General features: G+C 45.4%; 1 protein-coding gene across 1 annotated transcript in view; it reads right to left on the bottom strand.

Annotated features, from left to right (window-relative positions):
* LOC135002199 (protein argonaute-4) overlaps positions 1-19,526 on the bottom strand; it is a 223,367-nt gene that overhangs the window by 22,862 nt on the left and 180,979 nt on the right. The window contains exons 14-16 of the mRNA XM_063951647.1: positions 3,462-3,621; positions 1,650-1,965; positions 120-254 (exon numbers count right to left, since the gene is read on the bottom strand). Coding sequence (XP_063807717.1) covers positions 120-254; positions 1,650-1,965; positions 3,462-3,621 — 611 coding nt within the window. The remainder of the gene's footprint in view (positions 1-119; positions 255-1,649; positions 1,966-3,461; positions 3,622-19,526) is intronic.

The following is a 19,526-nucleotide window of genomic DNA, read 5'->3' as shown; positions in this document are numbered from 1 at the left end:
AAAAAAACAACACCTTTTAAGAGACTAAATACTTGTGTGAATAGTTTTCAGTAGATTAGGTTGTAGAATTAGCTGGCAATGTAGGCAGCTGCATTATATGTTTAGTAGTACATACGTACCCTCTCTGTTTTGTCAGCACAAAAGAGTCTAGTATGATGCCTTTTCTGCACAACAATGTATGTAATTCCTGGTCTGTAATCCTCTTCCAGGCTAATGCAGGCTTTCCGTATAGCCATGAGTTCTGGCCATGCAACCTACAAGATAGTTCAGTTTATTTTTAATAAAGTAGCAAGCACTATTTGAGTCATACAAAGTACACTAACTTTCAGCAAGTGCATTCCCCAAAAGAGTTAGCTTAAAATATCCTGTGATAAATCAGTCTCTCACTAGATGGCATGGACTAATGACACTGCTCATATCAGGGATTCATACATATGTATGGAAGGTGTTTAGTTACAGAGGTTCAACATTCTCCTTCACGGTCTATAAAGTAACATTTCACTTGTATGTGTGAGTCCATAAGTAAAAACATATGTGGCTTATCTCAAACTGTAAAGCAAACTTTGCCTATGCATTCATGTATTAATACATAACTGGTGCATCAGTGCAAAAAAAGCACCTGCACTCTGCTAATGTAAATGAGCCAAGTTAGCTTGAAACAGACAGACCTTTAGTAATGCATAGGACTAGATTGCTCCAAATACTGAAGTAAACCGGTATTCCAACTGCATCGGAGTCATGCAACCAACTGTGTCACAATGCTTTCATAGCTGTGATGTGGCCTGGCATGTTTCGTTCTCTATATAAAATTGCTTATTTGGAGTCCAGGTGGGAAATTGGTACTCTCACTTTTACATATCTGATGTTTAAGCCTCAGCACAGCCATAGCAAAATGCTTAAGCCAGAGTGATGTGTGATGCTCTCACTTAGGTAACCAAGCATCAGAAAACCAGAAGAAGGAGGAACTGTATGACCGTCAATATAAAATGTTCTTCCAAGAGTCACCTGGAGGACAGCACCCTTGGCAGTATCCAGTGCCTAGTGAGAGGGATGCCTTAACAGAGGCTGCTCCCACCTGACCTAGCTACCCAGGAGGAGCCAAAGGCTCTGCTGTTCCCAGTACCCAAAGTGGAAGCCAGACGCAGCTTTCCATCTTCAACAGCACTGGGCAGGAGAAGGCACTTGCGCCTGGACGAGACCAATCCCTGGCCACTTTGGTTATCAGGCAGCCCACCAACCGCTAGCAACAAAGCTTTCAAAATGCTACACACAGTAGCTGAAGACATAAAAATTTTTGAAGTTCGAACACCTAGAGGAGACTATATGTCCTCCAGGGTCCAACGTAGTCCATATGATTATCGTTAAACAAAACTATTTTTGTTACATTGGATTTTTGTATTAAAACTTGTAACTAGCTAAAAAGACTGGTAATAGCAAAGAATTTTTTCTAAGCATGAGATATGCATGAGATATGTATTGTGGGGAAAAACAAAACATATCAAATATTGTACAAATCTATGGAGGAGTCATCTACATGTGGGAGGCCCCAGAACTGTACTAAAAGCTATTGCTCAATCTGAACATCAAGGATGCTAAAAAAACACCTGAACGCTAGTCACAATGACCGTTATATGAATGACGTCACTCACCTGCTTCATCTGCCCTTCGGAAACACCCCCTCGATAGTAGATTATGCGGGTGGGCTTGAAGCGAGTGGATTTGTAAAACTGGATGAGGAGTTCCCGAACCATGTTGCTAAGATCCTGAATGACTTCCTGACTGTACAACAGCTCTTGCGAAGTCTCCTGGCGAGAAGTCTGCACACGCACAGTAGCACAATACCGACTAGGATGACCATCCATACTGCCCACTACAGCAGCAATAGATGGTTTCTTGCCATCACCGGCTGGGGGATGAGTTACATCTGCACCCAGGAATATAACTGGTTGCTGAAACACTGAGGGACTGCAGATACAAAACACAAGAGCAGCTTTCTAGAATCACAATGTAAATGTATGTTAGAAGTGTGGCGGAAGTACCACACTATTAAGAGACAAAAAGTTTTAAAATACTTTTTTACTGAAATCGGCAATAGTTTTTTTGAGATTCCTAAATGTATAGGATATATCTGCTTGTTCGCTATGTACAGACTATTATAGAGAAATTTTGTATACTTTTACAATTAATATGAAAAAGGAAGTAATGTTAAGGTGTACACACACGGTGAGATACATCTGTAAGATTTTGACTATACAGTCAAAATCTTATGAAAAGTTAGTGCACATCTCAAGGTGTTAGGCAGCCTGCGATACAAATTAGATCCTGATGCACGCTCCCGCGGGGTCGGTATCGTAAGGCTAGACAGATGTGCAGGCAAGTCAATCTTGACTATCTAGTGTACTATCTAGTACAAAGTATAGTCCAAATTGCCACTTAGTCCAGATTTTGACTGTCTTTGCTTTACATTTTGTCTATGTACGATTTTGGCTATCTGTGCAATCTGGGCTCTGCGGAAATTCAATAGAAATCGCATAGTCAAAATCGGGCATAGCAAGGATCTCACTGTTTGTACACACCTTCATAATGATTTACTAGTTTACTGGTGGTATAAATATGAGCCCTGCACTACCACACCTTTACCCCTTGATGAAGTCTTAGGGACGAAACACATTAGGTTTCCCTCACCAACCTCCTACAACAAGATAAGCTCTACCTCCTCTTTTTATATTTTGCATTTTATTTAGTTTACATTGTTCTATATATTTCTTCAGCTCTGTCGATTGTCCTTTGAATCTAATAGACTAAGATAATTTCTACACGGGCCATCTGATTATATTTTTAAAAACAATTTTCTCAAGTATTCTACTCCAGGTGTAAGTGTTTTAAAGTTCCTCCTTTAAACACTTTTGAACATTTAATAGATCTGTCATTTACGTTACTCTAGTTCCTTCAAGAATAAATACAGGCTGTGCTGACAAAGCTTGCTGTATGTTATAATATATAGTGTTCATTCTAGCACCCTGCCCCTTTCAAATCCTGTGTAGTTCCTTTTTCCTGCCTGGGGTGTCGCTCTCTGCTCTGGTGCTTCTCAGCACACACAGGTCTGTATCACAGCACTGAGTAACAGATCAGTGTGCTGAGAAGCACCAGAGCAGAGACACAACCCAGGCAGGAAAGAGGAACTGCACGGATTTTGAAAGGTGCAGGGTGCTAGAATGAACACTAATATAAATGCTGTGGGGCTGGGATGGACACTAGTAGCTTTCATGTCAGCATTACACAATACATGAAGAAATGGTTATAACAGTCAACTCTGCTCCTGACAAGAGTTAATCTGTATATTACACTGTCTTCCATACAAAAAGTACACAGCAGTTGCGCACTTACAACCCCAATTTTACAGCTGTACAAAGACATTGTGCTACAACAGTGACTAAAGCTCAAAGGCAAACCAAGCTTACCGTTGATGAGGGACCAGCACGTTGTTTATGCCTCCTAGCTTTGCATTAATCTTCAGACATAAATTGGAGAGCGTCTGTGGAGAGGTTTTCACTACATTTTTCACCTGCACACATTGGGTGGCCATTCCGAGGAGCGTATCCCCTACTCTCTTCACCTCGGCTATGGGAATAAAGGAAAAACTTTCTATAAATCTAATTTACCACTACAGTGACAAACAAAGCAAAGAAAAAAAAAAAAAAAAAGAGTGGGGTTGGGGTAGAATGTGTGACAAGTTGTCCTAGTGACCCCAAGGTAGTGCAAAGGAGACAGACAGCTGGAATGTAATGATTTGTATATGCTTGCCAACAAATTAAATAAATGTATCCCTTCCTTCTGCGTTTGCACCAAGACTTCTATACAACCCTTGGAAATGGATCAAGGCAGATTTGGGCATTGAATACAGTTGTATCAAATCTAATGGGAAACTAAATAAAGCCTTTTACCTGAACCAGTGGTTCCCAAACGGTGTGCCTAGGCACCCTGGCGTGATGCGAGGTTCTTGCAGGGATGCATTAGTTGGTGGGGTCCAGGACCAAACCAAATTTATGTTCAAGTGATAGGAAAAACCAGTGCTAGTGGCTGACAATAATAGAACATGTGGACAAACAGAAACAAACTGTACACCACTACATAACTGAGCCTAAGGATGACTGGCAGGTACAATTCACTTAATTTAAATATTTTTTTTCTAAAATATATAAATTATAAGCTTTATTCTAGGGGTGCAGTGACAAAAATGCTGACACTCTAGGGTGCCGTGATGCAATAAAATTTGGGAACCAATGACCTAAACCTTTATACCATGGAAACAGAGTGCTACAAAGCTTAAACACTGGTTCATTTTTTGTTTTCCAGTAAAAGCTTAAGGGCATATAAAAATCATTACATTAAAGTGTCTGAAGGCAGAACACCCTTTTAATATTCCTATTAAATTAATATTCTTCATTGCAATCTACCATCAAGAACATACAGATTGTTGCTTGAATTAGTATAGATAACCCCATAAAATACCCTGCCTTTAAACTCCTTAACCGCACCTCTTCACTTGGTCTCTCCCAGTGGACCTCCTCACCCTCTCATGTGAATGGGAGCTCACTGCATCTGGTTTTCACTCACCGATGTGACATTTCTGATTTCTCCAAGTCCCCTTTTCCCCTCTCTGACCACCATCTGCTCTCTCTTAACTTATCTATCTCTGCTTCCCCATCTCTACCCTAAGGCTACCATCACTAAGCGTAACATTGAGGCTATTTCCACCTCATCCCTTTCCTCCCTGTTCGACTCACTTCTCTCTCCTATTCTCCATCATGCCCTGAACAAGCAACTCTACTATACAATGCACCCCTTACTTCTGCTCTTGACTTTATCGCTCCCCCAACCACTATTCACCCTCGCAGATTAAAACTTTAATCCTGGCACACCCAAGTATCTTCAAAAACGCTCACGTACTGCCGAGCTACAGTGGAGGAAATCACGCTCTAAGGCAGATTATCTCCATTTCAAATGTATGTAACGTATGCCCTCATCCTTTAGTGCTGCCCTTTACCACACTAAACAGTCAAACTTCAAGAATCTCATCTCCAGTCTTTCAACCCAAGGTGCCTCCCTCCTCTTTCCACCCCCACCTCATCTCCTCATTGTCTGCTCTTGACTTTGCCACTTATTTCACATCCAAGATTGACTCCATACGTAAGGACAGCATATCCCACCAGACCATAGAAACAAGCCACCTCCTATACTTTACCACACCTACTCATCCCTCTTACCAACTCTGACATCTTTCTCCCATGCATCTGGTGAGGAAGTTTTGGCCCTCATCCTTGACTTCTCCCTCTCCTTCAAACCACATTCAGCACTTCTCCCAAACCTGCCATTTTCCTCAAAAATATTTCCAGAATCAGACCCTTCGTCACCCAGGATGCTACTAAGACCATTATCCACTCACTAGTCATTTTCAGACTGGACTACTGTAATCGCCTCCTAACTTGCATCCCTGACAAATGCCTCTCTACAGTCCAATCTATCCTCAATGCTGCAGCCCATCTCATCTTCCTCAAAGTACTACGTCCATGTCCCCTCCTCTACAAGCCCTTCACTGGCTTCCCTTATCTTTCAGAATCCAAATCAAACTTAACTCGCTTACAGCACCCTCATCCACTCCTCTTCCATTTACATCTCTAAGCTTATCTCCCTTTACACTCCCACCCATCCTCTTCGCTCCGCTAATACACGCCACATCTCCTACCTTCCACCTGTATGAAAACCTTCCATACAGGTTTTGCGTAAACACATATTTACACACATTGTCAAGCGCTCTAAACACTCTTCATACAAATCTTTTGAAATAAGAGCTGTTACTATATAAGCACCATTGGAGCAGTTGACGGATAGATAGATATATATATATATATATATATATATATATATATATAAAATGTTTATTTATTTATTTTTAATTTGCATACATTTTTTCAGTTTTCCATGAATGACAAACATAGCAAAATAGAAAAGAAAAAAAGAAAAAACCTCAATACATAACATACAGTGCTCGTATCAGTGTACAGTATATGTATATGAATAAAGAACGTAACATTGACAACAAAAATCAATTGGTGGTTATTTACCAGGCATGGAGTCACCAGTTAAGTCAAAATGAATAGAGACTGCGGAGTCCTATTGTATTATGCAAAATCATACAAATGAGGCACAATATTGAGCAGCAGACATCTAGCAATGACCATTATGTCAGGAGTAGGGTGGCCAATCCCGGGATCGGCGGAATCCCGGGATTTGAGGCCAAAAATGCCGGGATTTGAATCCCGGGATTGGAGCCTTCAATCCCGGGATTCACGTGCGCATGCGCACTACTGATTCTTGACCGGGCAGCGCTGCTGAGCACTAGCGCTCGGCTCAGCCTCAGACGCTGCCCGGCCCCGGCTGCCCTGCTGTGTGCGGCATGATGTCCGCGAGGTCACGCTGCACAGCCCCTTCAGCCATTGCCGCTCCTTCCGCCCTCCAATGCGCCTGCCTGCCAGCCAGCCCTCCTGCCCGCCACAATTTGAAAGTAAAGAGGACTCTAAAGCAGGTGCACTGTGAGTGATACTCACGCTGCGCTGCCCTGCTGCCTGCCTCTGGACCTCAGTGACCCCTCTACTCCATAGTGAGTATTATATATATATATATAATTAATTCTGCAGCACTCTGAGGCTTTTAAACATCAAAGGTGTATTGGAAAAATCACATCATGATTTTTTTCAGTACACCTGTGATGTTTAAACGACTCAGAGTGCTACAGCATTAATTTATCCCATCGCTTCCATCACTTTATTCCCTGAAGCAGAGTGCCAGGCTGTATGTACCATAATATATTATATATATATATATATATATATATATATATATATATATATATATATATATTTATTATACATACACAGTACAATCCCGGGATTGAGCATATTTCAATCCCGGTCCCCGGGATTGGAAAAACGGCCCGGGATTGGCCTCCCTAGTCAGGAGGATGACGCTGAGAGGGGAGTAATAAATAAAAAGGGAAGGAAAAAGAATCACATCAGAAGTCCTCTAAGAAACAGCCCTATCCCAGTCCACAATTAGTTAAAAAATTCGACAGAAAGCATCGTATCTACGGCCAGGCAGGAGGTGTTCCACCTATCCCATTAGTTAAAATATTGAGATAGGATACCTCTAGATCTATATGTAAACCTTTCATGACCGGAGACCATATTATCCAAAGCACGCCGGCTATACAAGTTAGGAGAGGATTTAGCAAACCATTTTTGCAGTTGGATCCAGTGAATAAAATTGGGGCCAAAAGCAAATTTTCTAAGAACCACCCACAAATAGTTCCATTCCACTGAGTGAAAGGCCTTGGAGGCATACAAGGAAACCACCACCGCCTCTGACTCCAAATAATCCTCCCTCTGCAGGTGACGAAACAGCCTCCTCAGGTTTTGGAGTGTAGACTTGCCTAGCATAAACCTTGCCTGATTGTCATGGATAATGGAGGTAATAACAGTATTAAGACGAGTGGCAAGGATTTTAGCAAACATTTTGGCTAAATAAGGAGATTGGGCGGTAAGAATCTGGAGCTGTAGGATCTTTACCCGGCTTAAGTATCACCACAATAATCGCTTCTGATATAGAAGGTGGCAAATGACCACTGTCAAACAGAGCAGTAAATAGTTTTAAAAAATAAGGGACATTATCTCGATATTGTTTATAAACTTCAACATGTATGCTGCCACAGCCTGGAGCTTTTTTATTAGGGAAGGAGGCAATAGCTGGCCTCAGCCTCCTCAGAGGGGACACTAGCCCACAAAAAAAAAAATTCAATGTTGTGATAAGCAGGTAAATTAATATGAGAGAGATACTGCAATAGTAATGAGGTGTACATCTTCCTGGATGGATACAGTGAGGAGTAAAAAATTATAGAAAAACCTGAGGAATTTTAGGAGTAGTGAAATACGATATACCTTGCGGATCACAAATCTGTTAGATGGAACCCCCTACTCTATCCTCCCTAGAGAGATAAGCCAAATAGCTACCACACGTGTCAGATTGGATTTGTCAAGCAAATGATCAGACCAGGCCTTCCTAGCCAGGTCCCACTGTGTATGATCAGTAAGGGTTCTAGTTAAAAGATAAGTATTTTCATGTTGACAACAGGTATGTTCCAATCGTAATTCTTCCTCTCTGCTAGATTTTTTCATGTTAGCTACCCATTTTATGAAAGAACCCCGTAGTGAGGCATTAAAAGGTTTCATGTTTAAGGAGTGGGTCCAGATAGGAGGCATTATTCAAATTAAAGTTAGTCCATTCATTAATCAATGAAGCAGTATCACTCAGCAAGGATAACCAAATGGGATTTAACTCCCACATTTTGGCTGCTTGTACAGGAAGAGAATCTATAATCACCAACGCAGGGGAGTGATCAGAGATAACCCTCTGCAAATACTGGATATCAATTATACTAGGGGCAATATAAGGGGAGACTAAGAGGGTCATTCCGACCTGATCGCACGTTGCCGTTTTTCGCAGTGCAGCGATCAGGTCACCACTGCGCATGCACTGCAATGCGCAGGTGCGTCGTACGGGTACAAAGCGGATCGTTGCTGGGCGATGGATTTAACGAAGAATCCATTCGCACAGCCGATCGCAAGGAGATTGACAGGAAGTAGGCGTTTATGGGTGTCAACTGACCGTTTTCTGGGAGTGTTTGGAAAAACGCAGGCATGTTCAAGTGTTTGTAGGGTGGGTGTCTGACGTCAATTCTGGGACCGTAAAAGCTGAAGTGATCGCAAGGGTTGAGTAAGTTCTGAGCTACTCAGAAACTGCACAAACTATTTTTGTACTGCTCGGCTGCACATGCGATCACACTTGCACAGCAAATATACACTCCCTAGTGGGCGGTGACTATGCATTTGCACAGCTGCAAAAAGTAGCTAGCGAGCGATCAACTTGGAATGACCCCCTAAAGCCAAATCTATCCTTGATAATGTGTGAAAACTATCCGAGTGACAGGAGTATTGCACCCATAGGGGGTGTCTCAACCTACAAATATCAACAAGCCCAAGTTCATCTAGTAATTTTGCAAATGGCGTAGGGGTAGCAGATAAAGAATTAGAAAGCTCGCTCCATTTGACTAAAACCCTATCCAATACATTGTTAAAATCTCCTATACAAAGAAGCGGTCCAGATGGGGAAGTTGCAATCAATTACATATCATGTCTCAAGACCTAATTATTATACGGAAGGGGAACATAGACAGCCAAGATATGTATAAGCATACGATTAACATAAGCTCTGAGAAAGACATACCTGTCATATTGGTCAATTTGACTATGTACAAGATGAAAGATAACAGTCTTCCTAACCAATATAGAAACACCCCTAGCATTATTAGAAAAGGTGGGAGTGATACATGAGGCCAACCCAGTGTTTCTTAAGCGCCAGGGTTCTAGTACCAGTAAGATGGGGTTCGGAGAGGCACACAACATCTGTCCTGTATTTTTTAACCTGCGAGAGGACTAGAGCACGTTTAATGCAGTCGTTCAGGCCCCGCACATTCCAGCAAAGGAATGTGTGTCAAAAGGAGGAGCTGAGATAGCAAAGAAGCAGAAGAGAAAACAAGACATACAGTCTCATAGTAAAATAACCACATACATACATATAAAAAAAAAAAAAGAAAAAAAAAATGCGGTCACAATACAAGAAAATTAATATAGAACACATTAACACAAGCACATATACATAAAAAAAGAAAACCCAACCCAACCAGCCCCCACCCTGTATATCCATGAGAACGTAGATACACTTGGAAACAGAAAAGGTAGAAACAACCCATGGGGTATAGAGGCAAATATCACCTCTACAAGAACTATAGCCTAGCAATCAGCTCCAAGGAGAAATACAATTCCCATACATAGTAAACAGTACAATATGGAAAAGTAGCAATGAGAAACACACCAGTATACAAAATAAATAAATATATATATATATATATATAGGTAAGCAGGGTCGACGGCACTCCCAAGTCCCCTAAAAGATGGTATCAATAGTTGTAATGCCGGTGCCCTCCCCGGGATATACAGTGTACCTGTATCCAATAGTATAGAGTATGGTTGCGGGCGGCACTCTCGGCGCAAATGAAGACAGACACGTAAGTCTTTAAGTCATCAACGTTTCAATGTCCAGAGTGACATTTTCGTCAGGATAATTATCCTGACGAAAATGTCACTCTGGACATTGAAACGTTGATGACTTAAAGACTTACGTGTCTGTCTTCATTTGCGCCGAGAGTGCCGCCCGCAACCATACTCTATATATATATATATATATATATATATATATTTTTTTTTTTTTGTTTTTTTTTTTTGTTTCCCCCAAAGAGAAACAGCAGACAATATTATGAGCTATAAAGAAAAAATACACAAAAAGCCAACATCAGTTCGGAGCATGGGGTCTGCGGTCTAGCCAAGCTTCAGCTTCTTGTGGAGTATTGAAAAAGTGGGTAGAACCATCATGTACAACACGCAAACGAGCCGGAAAAAGCATGGAGTACTGCATTTGGTGGTCACAAAGTTTCCTCTTAACTTGAAGGAACTGGGTACGTGTTTTCGGAACTTCAACGACAAAAATAAGATTTTACTTACCGGTAAATCTATTTCTCGTAGTCCGTAGAGGATGCTGGGACTCCGTAAGGACCATGGGGAATAGACGGGCTCCGCAGGAGATAGGGCACTTTAAGAAAGCTTTGGACTCTGGGTGTGCACTGGCTCCTCCCTCTATGCCCCTCCTCCAGACCTCAGTTAGGGAAACTGTGCCCAGAGGAGATGGACAGTACGAGGAAGGATTTTTGTAAATCTAAGGGCGAGATCCAAACCAGCCACACCAATCACACCGTATAACTTGTGATAAACTACCCAGTTAACAGTATGAACAACAACATAGCCACGGTTCAACCGATAAACTATAACATAACCCTTATGTAAGCAATAACTATATACAAGTCTTGCAGAAGAAGTCCGCACATGGGACGGGCGCCCAGCATCCTCTACGGACTACGAGAAATAGATTTACCGGTAAGTAAAATCTTATTTTCTCTAACGTCCTTGAGGATGCTGGGACTCCGTAAGGACCATGGGGATTATACCAAAGCTCCCAAACGGGCGGGAGTGTGCGGATGACTCTGCAGCACCGATTGAGCAAACAGGAGTTCCTCCTTAGCCAGGGTATCAAACTTATAGAACTTTGCAAAGGTGTTAGACCCCGACCAAGTAGCTGCTCGGCACAACTGTAATGCAGAGACCCCTCGGGCAGCCGCCCAAGAAGAGCCCACTTTCCTAATGGAATGGGCCTTAACCGATTTAGGTAACGGCAATCCTGCCGTAGAATGCGCCTGCTGAATTGTGTTACAGATCCAGCGAGCAATAGTCTGCTTTGAAGCAGGAGCGCCAACCTTGTTGGCCGCATACAGAACAAACAAAGCTTCAGTCTTCCTGATTCTAGCCGTTCTGGTCACATAAATCTTCAAAGCCCTGACAACATCCAGGGACTCGGAATCCTCCAAGTCCCATGTAGCTACAGGCACGACAATAGGTTGGTTCATATGAAAAGATGAGACAACCTTTGGCAGAAATTGAGGACGAGTCCTCAACTCTGCCCTATCCACGTGAAAAACCAAGTATGGGCTTTTATGTGATAAAGCCGCCAATTCTGAAACACGTCTAGCCGAAGCCAATGCCAACAACATGAACACTTTCCACGTGAGGTATTTCAACTCCACAGTTTTGAGTGGTTCAAACCAAGGTGACTTGAGGAAACGTAACACCACGTTAAGATCCCAAGGCGCCACCGGAGGCACAAAGGGAGGCTGAATATGCAGCACCCCCTTCACAAAAGTCTGTACTTCAGGAAGAGAGGCTAATTCTCTTTGAAAGAAAATGGATAAGGCCGAAATTTGGACCTTTATGGACCCTAATTTTAGGCCCAAAGTCACTCCTGTTTAAAGGAAGTGAAGCAGACGGCCCAAATGGAACTCCTCCGTAGGAGCAGCTCTGGCCTCACACCAAGAAACATATTTCCGCCATATACGGTGATAATGTTTTAACGTCACGTCTTTCCTAGCCTTGATCAGGGTAGGAATGACTTACTCCGGAATTCCTTTTTCCGCTAGGATCCGGCGTTCAACCGCCATGCCAGCAAACGCAGCCGCGGTAAGTCTTGGAACAGACAGGGCCCCTGCCGCAGCAGGTCCTGCCTTAGAGAAAGAGGCCACGGATCTTCTGTGAGCAACTCTTGCAGCTCCGGATACCAAGTCCTCCGCGGCCAATCTCGAACAATGAGGATTGTTCTGACCCTGCTCATTCTTATTATTCTCAACACTTTGGGTATGAGAGGAAGAGGAGGAAACACATAGACCGATCTGAACACCCAAGGTGTCACCAGAGCGTCTACCGCTACCGCCTGAGGGTCCCTTGATCTGGCGCAATACCGCTTTAGCTTTTTGTTGAGACGGGATGCCATCATGTCGATTTGAGGCAGTCCCCTTCGATCCGTGATCTGTGCGAAGACTACTTGATGAAGTCCCCACTCTCCCGGATGCAGGTCGTGCCTGCTGAGGAAGTCCGCCTCCCAGTTGTCCACCCCCGGGATGAACACTGCTGATAGTGCGCTTACATGGCCTTCCGCCCAGCGTAGAATCCTGGTCGCTTCTGCCATGGCCACTCTGCTCCTTGTTCCGCCTTGCCGGTTTATATGAGCCACTGCCGTGACGTTGTCCGACTGAATCAGAACCGGTTTTCTCCGAAGCAATTCCTCCGCTTGACACAGGGCGTTGTTTATGGCCCTCAACTCCAGGACGTTGATGTGGAGACAAGTCTCTAGGTTTGACCAGAGACCTTGGAAATTTCTTCCCAGTGTTACTGCTCCCCAGCCTCAGAGGCTTGCGTCCGTGGTCACCAGAACCCAGTCCTGAATGCCGAACCTGCGACCCTCTAGCAGGTGAGCACTGTTCAGCCACCACAGGAAAGAGACCCCGGTCCTGGGAGACAGGGTGATCCTTTGATGCATTCGTAAATGGGACCCGGACCACTTGTCCAATAGGTCCCATTGAAAGGTCCTCGCATGGAACCTGCCGAAAGGGATGGCCTCGTATGAAGCCACCATCTTCCCCAGGACCCATGTGCAATGGTGCACTGAAACCTTTTTTGGTTTTAAGAGGTTCCTGACCATGGCTATGAGCTCATGAATCTTTTCGATCGGAAGAAAAACCTTTTTCTGGTATGTGTCTAGAACCAGGCCCAAAAAGGTCAGACGCGTTGTAGGGACTAGCTGGGACTTCGGTATATTGAGAATCCAGCCGTGTATCTGCAACGTCTTCATGGACAGAGACACACTGTCCAGCAACTTCTCCCGAGATCTCGCCTTTATGAGGAGATCGTCCAAGTATGGGATAATTGTGACCCCCTGCCTGCGCAGGAGCACCATCATTTCCGCCATTACCTTGGTGAAAATCCTCGGGCCCGTGGAAAGCCCAAACGGCAACGTCTGAAATTGGTAGTGACAGTCCTGCACTGCAAATCTCAGGAACGCCTGATGAGGGGGGAATATCGGAACATGAATGTATGCATCCTTTATGTCCAGGGACACCATCCAATCCCCCCCTCCAGGCTGGCGATGACCGCCCTGAGTGATTTCATCTTTTACTTGAACCTCTTCAAGTACAGGTTCAGAGATTTTAGGTTTAAAATGGTTTAAAATGGTTTAAAATGGGTCTGACCGAACCGTCCGGTTTCGGAACCACAAACAGGGTCGGGTAATATCCCTCTCCTTGCTGGAGATGAGGAACTGTGACAATCACCTGTTGAATATACAATTTTTGGATTGCCGCCAACACTAGCTCCCTCTCTGACGGGGAAGCCGGCAGAGCCGATTTGAAAAACCGGCGAGGAGGCAAGTCTTCGAATTCCAGCCTGTATCCCTGAGAAACAATCTCTAATGCCCAGGGATCCACCTGCGAGTGAACCCAGACGTGGCTGAAAAACCGAAGACGAGCCCCCACTAGATCTGCCTCCCCCCGGGAAGCCCCAGCGTCATGCGGTGGACTTTGCAGAGGCAGGGGAGGACTTTTGCTCTTGGGAACTAGCTGTGTGCAGCTTCTTTCCCCTACCTTTCCCTCTGGCAACAAAGGACGATCACCGTACCTTTTTGTTTTTATTGGAACGAAAGGACTGCATTTGATAATGAGGTGCCTTTTTTGTACGCTGCGGGGGGACATAAGGTAAGAAATTCGACTTACCAGCCGTAGAGACAAGGTCCGAGAGGCCGTCTCCAAACAACTCCTCCCCTTTGTAAGGCAAGGACTCCATATGCCGCATTGAATCGGCATCTCCCGTCCACTGTCGGGTCCACAAGAGCCGCCTAGCAGAAAATAAGAATTTACTTACCGATAATTCTATTTCTCATAGTCCGTAGTGGATGCTGGGAACTCCGAAAGGACCATGGGGAATAGCGGCTCCGCAGGAGACTGGGTACAAAAGTAAAAGCTTTAGGACTACCTGGTGTGCACTGGCTCCTCCCCCCATGACCCCCCTCCAAGCCTCAGTTAGGACACTGTGCCCGGACGAGCGTACACAATAAGGAAGGATTTTGAATCCCGGGTAAGACTCATACCAGCCACACCAATCACACCGTACAACTTGTGATCTGAACCCAGTTAACAGCATGATAACAGAGGAGCCTCTGAAAGATGGCTCACAACAATAATAACCCGATTTTTGTAACAATAACTATGTACAAGTATTGCAGACAATCCGCACTTGGGATGGGCGCCCAGCATCCACTACGGACTATGAGAAATAGAATTATCGGTAAGTAAATTCTTATTTTCTCTGACGTCCTAGTGGATGCTGGGAACTCCGAAAGTACCATGGGGATTATACCAAAGCTCCCAAACGGGCGGGAGAGTGCGGATGACTCTGCAGCACCGAATGAGAGAACTCCAGGTCCTCCTCAGCCAGGGTATCAAATTTGTAGAATTTAGCAAACGTGTTTGCCCCTGACCAAGTAGCTGCTCGGCAAAGTTGTAAAGCCGAGACCCCTCGGGCAGCCGCCCAAGATGAGCCCACTTTCCTTGTGGAATGGGCTTTTACAGATTTTGGCTGTGGCAGGCCTGCCACAGAATGTGCAAGCTGAATTGTACTACAAATCCAACGAGCAATAGTCTGCTTAGAAGCAGGAGCACCCAGCTTGTTGGGTGCATACAGGATAAACAGCGAGTCAGATTTTCTGACTCCAGCCGTCCTGGAAACATATATTTTCAGGGCCCTGACTACGTCCAGCAACTTGGAATCCTCCAAGTCCCTAGTAGCCGCAGGTACCACAATAGGCTGGTTTAAGTGAAACGCTGAAACCACCTTAGGGAGAAATTGAGGACGAGTCCTCAATTCTGCCCTGTCCGTATGAAAAATCAGGTAAGGGCTTTTATAGGATAAAGCCGCCAATTCTGAGACACGCCTGGCTGAAGCCAGGGCTAACAGCATAACCACTTTCCATGTGAGATATTTTAAGTCCACAGTGGTGAGTGGTTCAAACCAATGTGATTTTAGGAACCCCAAAACTACATTGAGATCCCAAGGTGCCACTGGAGGCACAAAAGGAGGCTGTATATGCAGTACCCCCCTTGACAAACGTCTGAACTTCAGGAACTGAAGCTAGTTCTTTCTGGAAGAAAATCGACAGGGCCGAAATTTGAACCTTAATGGACCCTAATTTTAGGCCCATAGACAGTCCTGTTTGCAGGAAATGCAGGAAACGACCCAGTTGAAATTCCTCTGTAGGGGCCTTCCTGGCCTCACACCATGCAACATATTTACGCCAAATACGGTGATAATGTTGCACAGTTACATCCTTCCTGGCTTTGATCAGGGTAGGGATGACTTCATCCGGAATGCCTTTTTCCTTCAGGATCCGGCGTTCAACCGCCATGCCGTCAAACGCAGCCGCGGTAAGTCTTGGAACAGACAGGGTCCCTGCTGGAGCAGGTCCTTTCTTAGAGGTAGAGGCCACGGGTCCTCCGTGAGCATCTCTTGAAGTTCCTGGTACCAAGTTCTTCTTGGCCAATCCGGAGCCACGAGTATAGTCCTTACTCCTCTCCTTCTTATGATTCTCAGTACCTTGGGTATGAGAGGCAGAGGAGGGAACACATACACTGACTGGTACACCCACGGTGTTACCAGATCGTCTACAACTATTGCCTGAGGGTCTCTTGACCTGGCGCAATACCTGTCGAGTTTTTTGTTGAGGCGGGACGCCATCATGTCCACCTTTGGTTTTTCCCAACGGTTCACAATCATGTGGAAGACTTCTGGGTGAAGTCCCCACTCCCCCGGGTGGAGGTCGTGTCTGCTGAGGAAGTCTGCTTCCCAGTTGTCCACTCCCGGAATGAACACTGCTGACAGTGCTATCACATGATTTTCCGCCCAGCGAAGAATCCTTGCAACTTCCGTCATTGCCCTCCTGCTTCTTGTGCCGCCCTGTCTGTTTACGTGGGCGACTGCCGTGATGTTGTCCGACTGGATCAACACCGGCTGACCCTGAAGCAGAGGCCTTGCTTGACTTAGGGCATTGTAAATGGCCCTTAGTTCCAGGATATTTATGTGAAATGACGTTTCCATGCTTGACCACAAGCCCTGGAAATTTTTTCCCTGTGTGACTGCTCCCCAGCCTCTCAGGCTGGCATCCGTGGTCACCAGGACCCAGTCCTGAATGCCGAATCTGCGGCCCTCTAGAAGATGAGCACTTTGCAACCACCACAGGAGAGACACCCTTGTCCTTGGAGACAGGGTTATCCGCTGATGCATCTGAAGATGCGATCCGGACCATTTGTCCAGCAGATCCCACTGAAAAGTTCTTGCGTGGAATCTGCCGAATGGAATCGCTTCGTAAGAAACCACCATTTTTCCCAGGACCCTTGTGCATTGATGCACTGACACTTGGCCTGGTTTTAGGAGGTTCCTGACTAGCTCGGATAACTCCCTGGCTTTCTCCTCCGGGAGAAACACCTTTTTCTGGACTGTGTCCAGAATCATCCCTAGGAACAGCAGACGTGTCGTCGGAATCAGCTGCGATTTTGGAATATTTAGAATCCACCCGTGCTGTCGTAGTACTACTTGAGATAGTGCTACTCCGACCTCTAACTGTTCCCTGGACCTTGCCCTTATCAGGAGATCGTCCAAGTAAGGGATAATTAAGACGCCTTTTCTTCGAAGAAGAATCATCATTTCGGCCATTACCTTGGTAAAGACCCGGGGTGCCGTGGACAATCCAAACGGCAGCGTCTGAAACTGATAGTGACAGTTCTGTACCACAAACCTGAGGTACCCTTGGTGAGAAGGGCAAATTGGGACATGGAGGTAAGCATCCTTGATGTCCAGAGACACCATATAGTCCCCTTCTTCCAGGTTCGCTATCACTGCTCTGAGTGACTCCATCTTGAATTTGAACCTTTGTATGTAAGTGTTCAAGGATTTCAGATTTAAAATAGGTCTCACCGAGCCGTCCGGCTTCGGTACCACAAACAGCGTGGAATAATCCCCCTTTCCCTGTTGTAGGAGGGGTACCTTGATTATCACCTGCTGGGAATACAGCTTGTGAATGGCTTCCAATACCGCCTCCCTGTCGGAGGGAGACGTTGGTAAAGCAGACTTCAGGAACCGGCGAGGGGGAGACGTCTCGAATTCCAATTTGTACCCCTGAGATACTACCTGCAGGATCCAGGGGTCCACTTGCGAGTGAGCCCACTGCGCGCTGAAATTCTTGAGACGGGCCCCCACCGTGCCTGAGTCCGCTTGTAAGGCCCCAGCGTTATGCTGAGGACTTGGCAGAAGCGGGGGAGGGCTTCTGTTCCTGGGAAGAGGCTGCCTGCTGCAGTCTTTTTCCCCTTCCTCTGCCCCGGGGCAGATATGAGTGGCCTTTTGCCCGCTTGCCCTTATGGGGACGAAAGGACTGAGCCTGAAAAGACGGTGTCTTTTTCTGCTGAGAGGTGACCTGGGGTAAAAAGGTGGATTTCCCAGCCGTTGCCGTGGCCACCAGGTCCGATAGACCGACCCCAAATAACTCCTCCCCTTTATACAGCAATACTTCCATATGCCGTTTGGAATCCGCATCACCTGACCACTGTCGCGTCCATAACCCTCTTCTGGCAGAAATGGACAGCGCACTTACTCTTGATGCCAGAGTGCAAATATCCCTCTGTGCATCTCGCATATATAGAAATGCATCCTTTAAATGCTCTATAGTCAATAATATACTGTCCCTGTCCAGGGTATCAATATTTTCAGTCAGGGAATCCGACCAAGCCACCCCAGCACTGCACATCCAAGCTGAGGCGATTGCTGGTCGCAGTATAATACCAGTATGTGTGTATATACTTTTTAGGATATTTTCCAGCTTCCTATCAGCTGGTTCCTTGAGGGCGGCCGTATCAGGAGACGGTAACGCCACTTGTTTTGATAAGCGTGTGAGCGCCTTATCTACCCTAGGGGGTGTTTCCCAACGCGCCCTAACCTCTGGCGGGAAAGGGTATAATGCCAATAATTTTTTAGAAATTAGCAGTTTTTTATCGGGGGAAACCCACGCTTCATCACACACCTCATTTAATTCATCTGATTCAGGAAAAACTACGGGTAGTTTTTTCACACCCCACATAATACCCTTTTTTGTGGTACTTGTAGTATCAGAAATGTTCAAAACCTCCTTCATTGCCGTGATCATGTAACGTGTGGCCCTACTGGAAAATACGTTTGTTTCCTCACCGTCGACACTGGAGTCAGTGTCCGTGTCTGGGTCTGCGTCGACCATCTGGGGTAACGGGCGCTTTTGAGCCCCTGACGGTGTTTGAGACGCCTGTACAGGTAATAACTGATTTGCCGGCTGTCTCATGTCGTCAACAGTCTTTTGTAAAGTGCTGACGCTATCACGTAATTCCTTCCATAAGACCATCCAGTCAGGTGTCGACTCCCTAGGGGGTGACATCACTATTACAGGCAATTGCTCCGCCTCCATACCATTTTCCTCGTCATACATGTCGACACAACGTACCGACACACAGCACACACACAGGGAATGCTCTGATAGAGGACAGGACCCCACTAGCCCTTTGGGGAGACAGAGGGAGAGTTTGCCAGCACACACCAGAGCGCTATATATATACAGGGATAACCTTATATAAGTGTTTTTCCCTTATATAGCTGCTGTATTGATTTATCTGCCAAATTAGTGCCCCCCCCCCTCTCTTGTTTTACCCTGTTTCTGTAGTGCAGGACTGCAGGGGAGAGTCAGGGAGCTTCCCTCCAACGGAGCTGTGAGGGAAAATGGCGCCAGTGTGCTGAGGAGATAGGCTCCGCCCCCTTCTCGGTGGCCTTTCTCCCGCTTTTTTAAGGAAAAATTGGCAGGGGTTAAATGCATCCATATAGCCCAGGAGCTATATGTGATGTATTTTTTGC

Source organism: Pseudophryne corroboree, chromosome 2 (genome assembly GCF_028390025.1).
Source record: "Pseudophryne corroboree isolate aPseCor3 chromosome 2, aPseCor3.hap2, whole genome shotgun sequence".
NCBI lineage: Eukaryota > Metazoa > Chordata > Amphibia > Anura > Myobatrachidae > Pseudophryne > Pseudophryne corroboree.
Note: the sequence above shows the minus strand (reverse complement) of the source record. Positions and strands in the feature narration are given on the sequence as shown.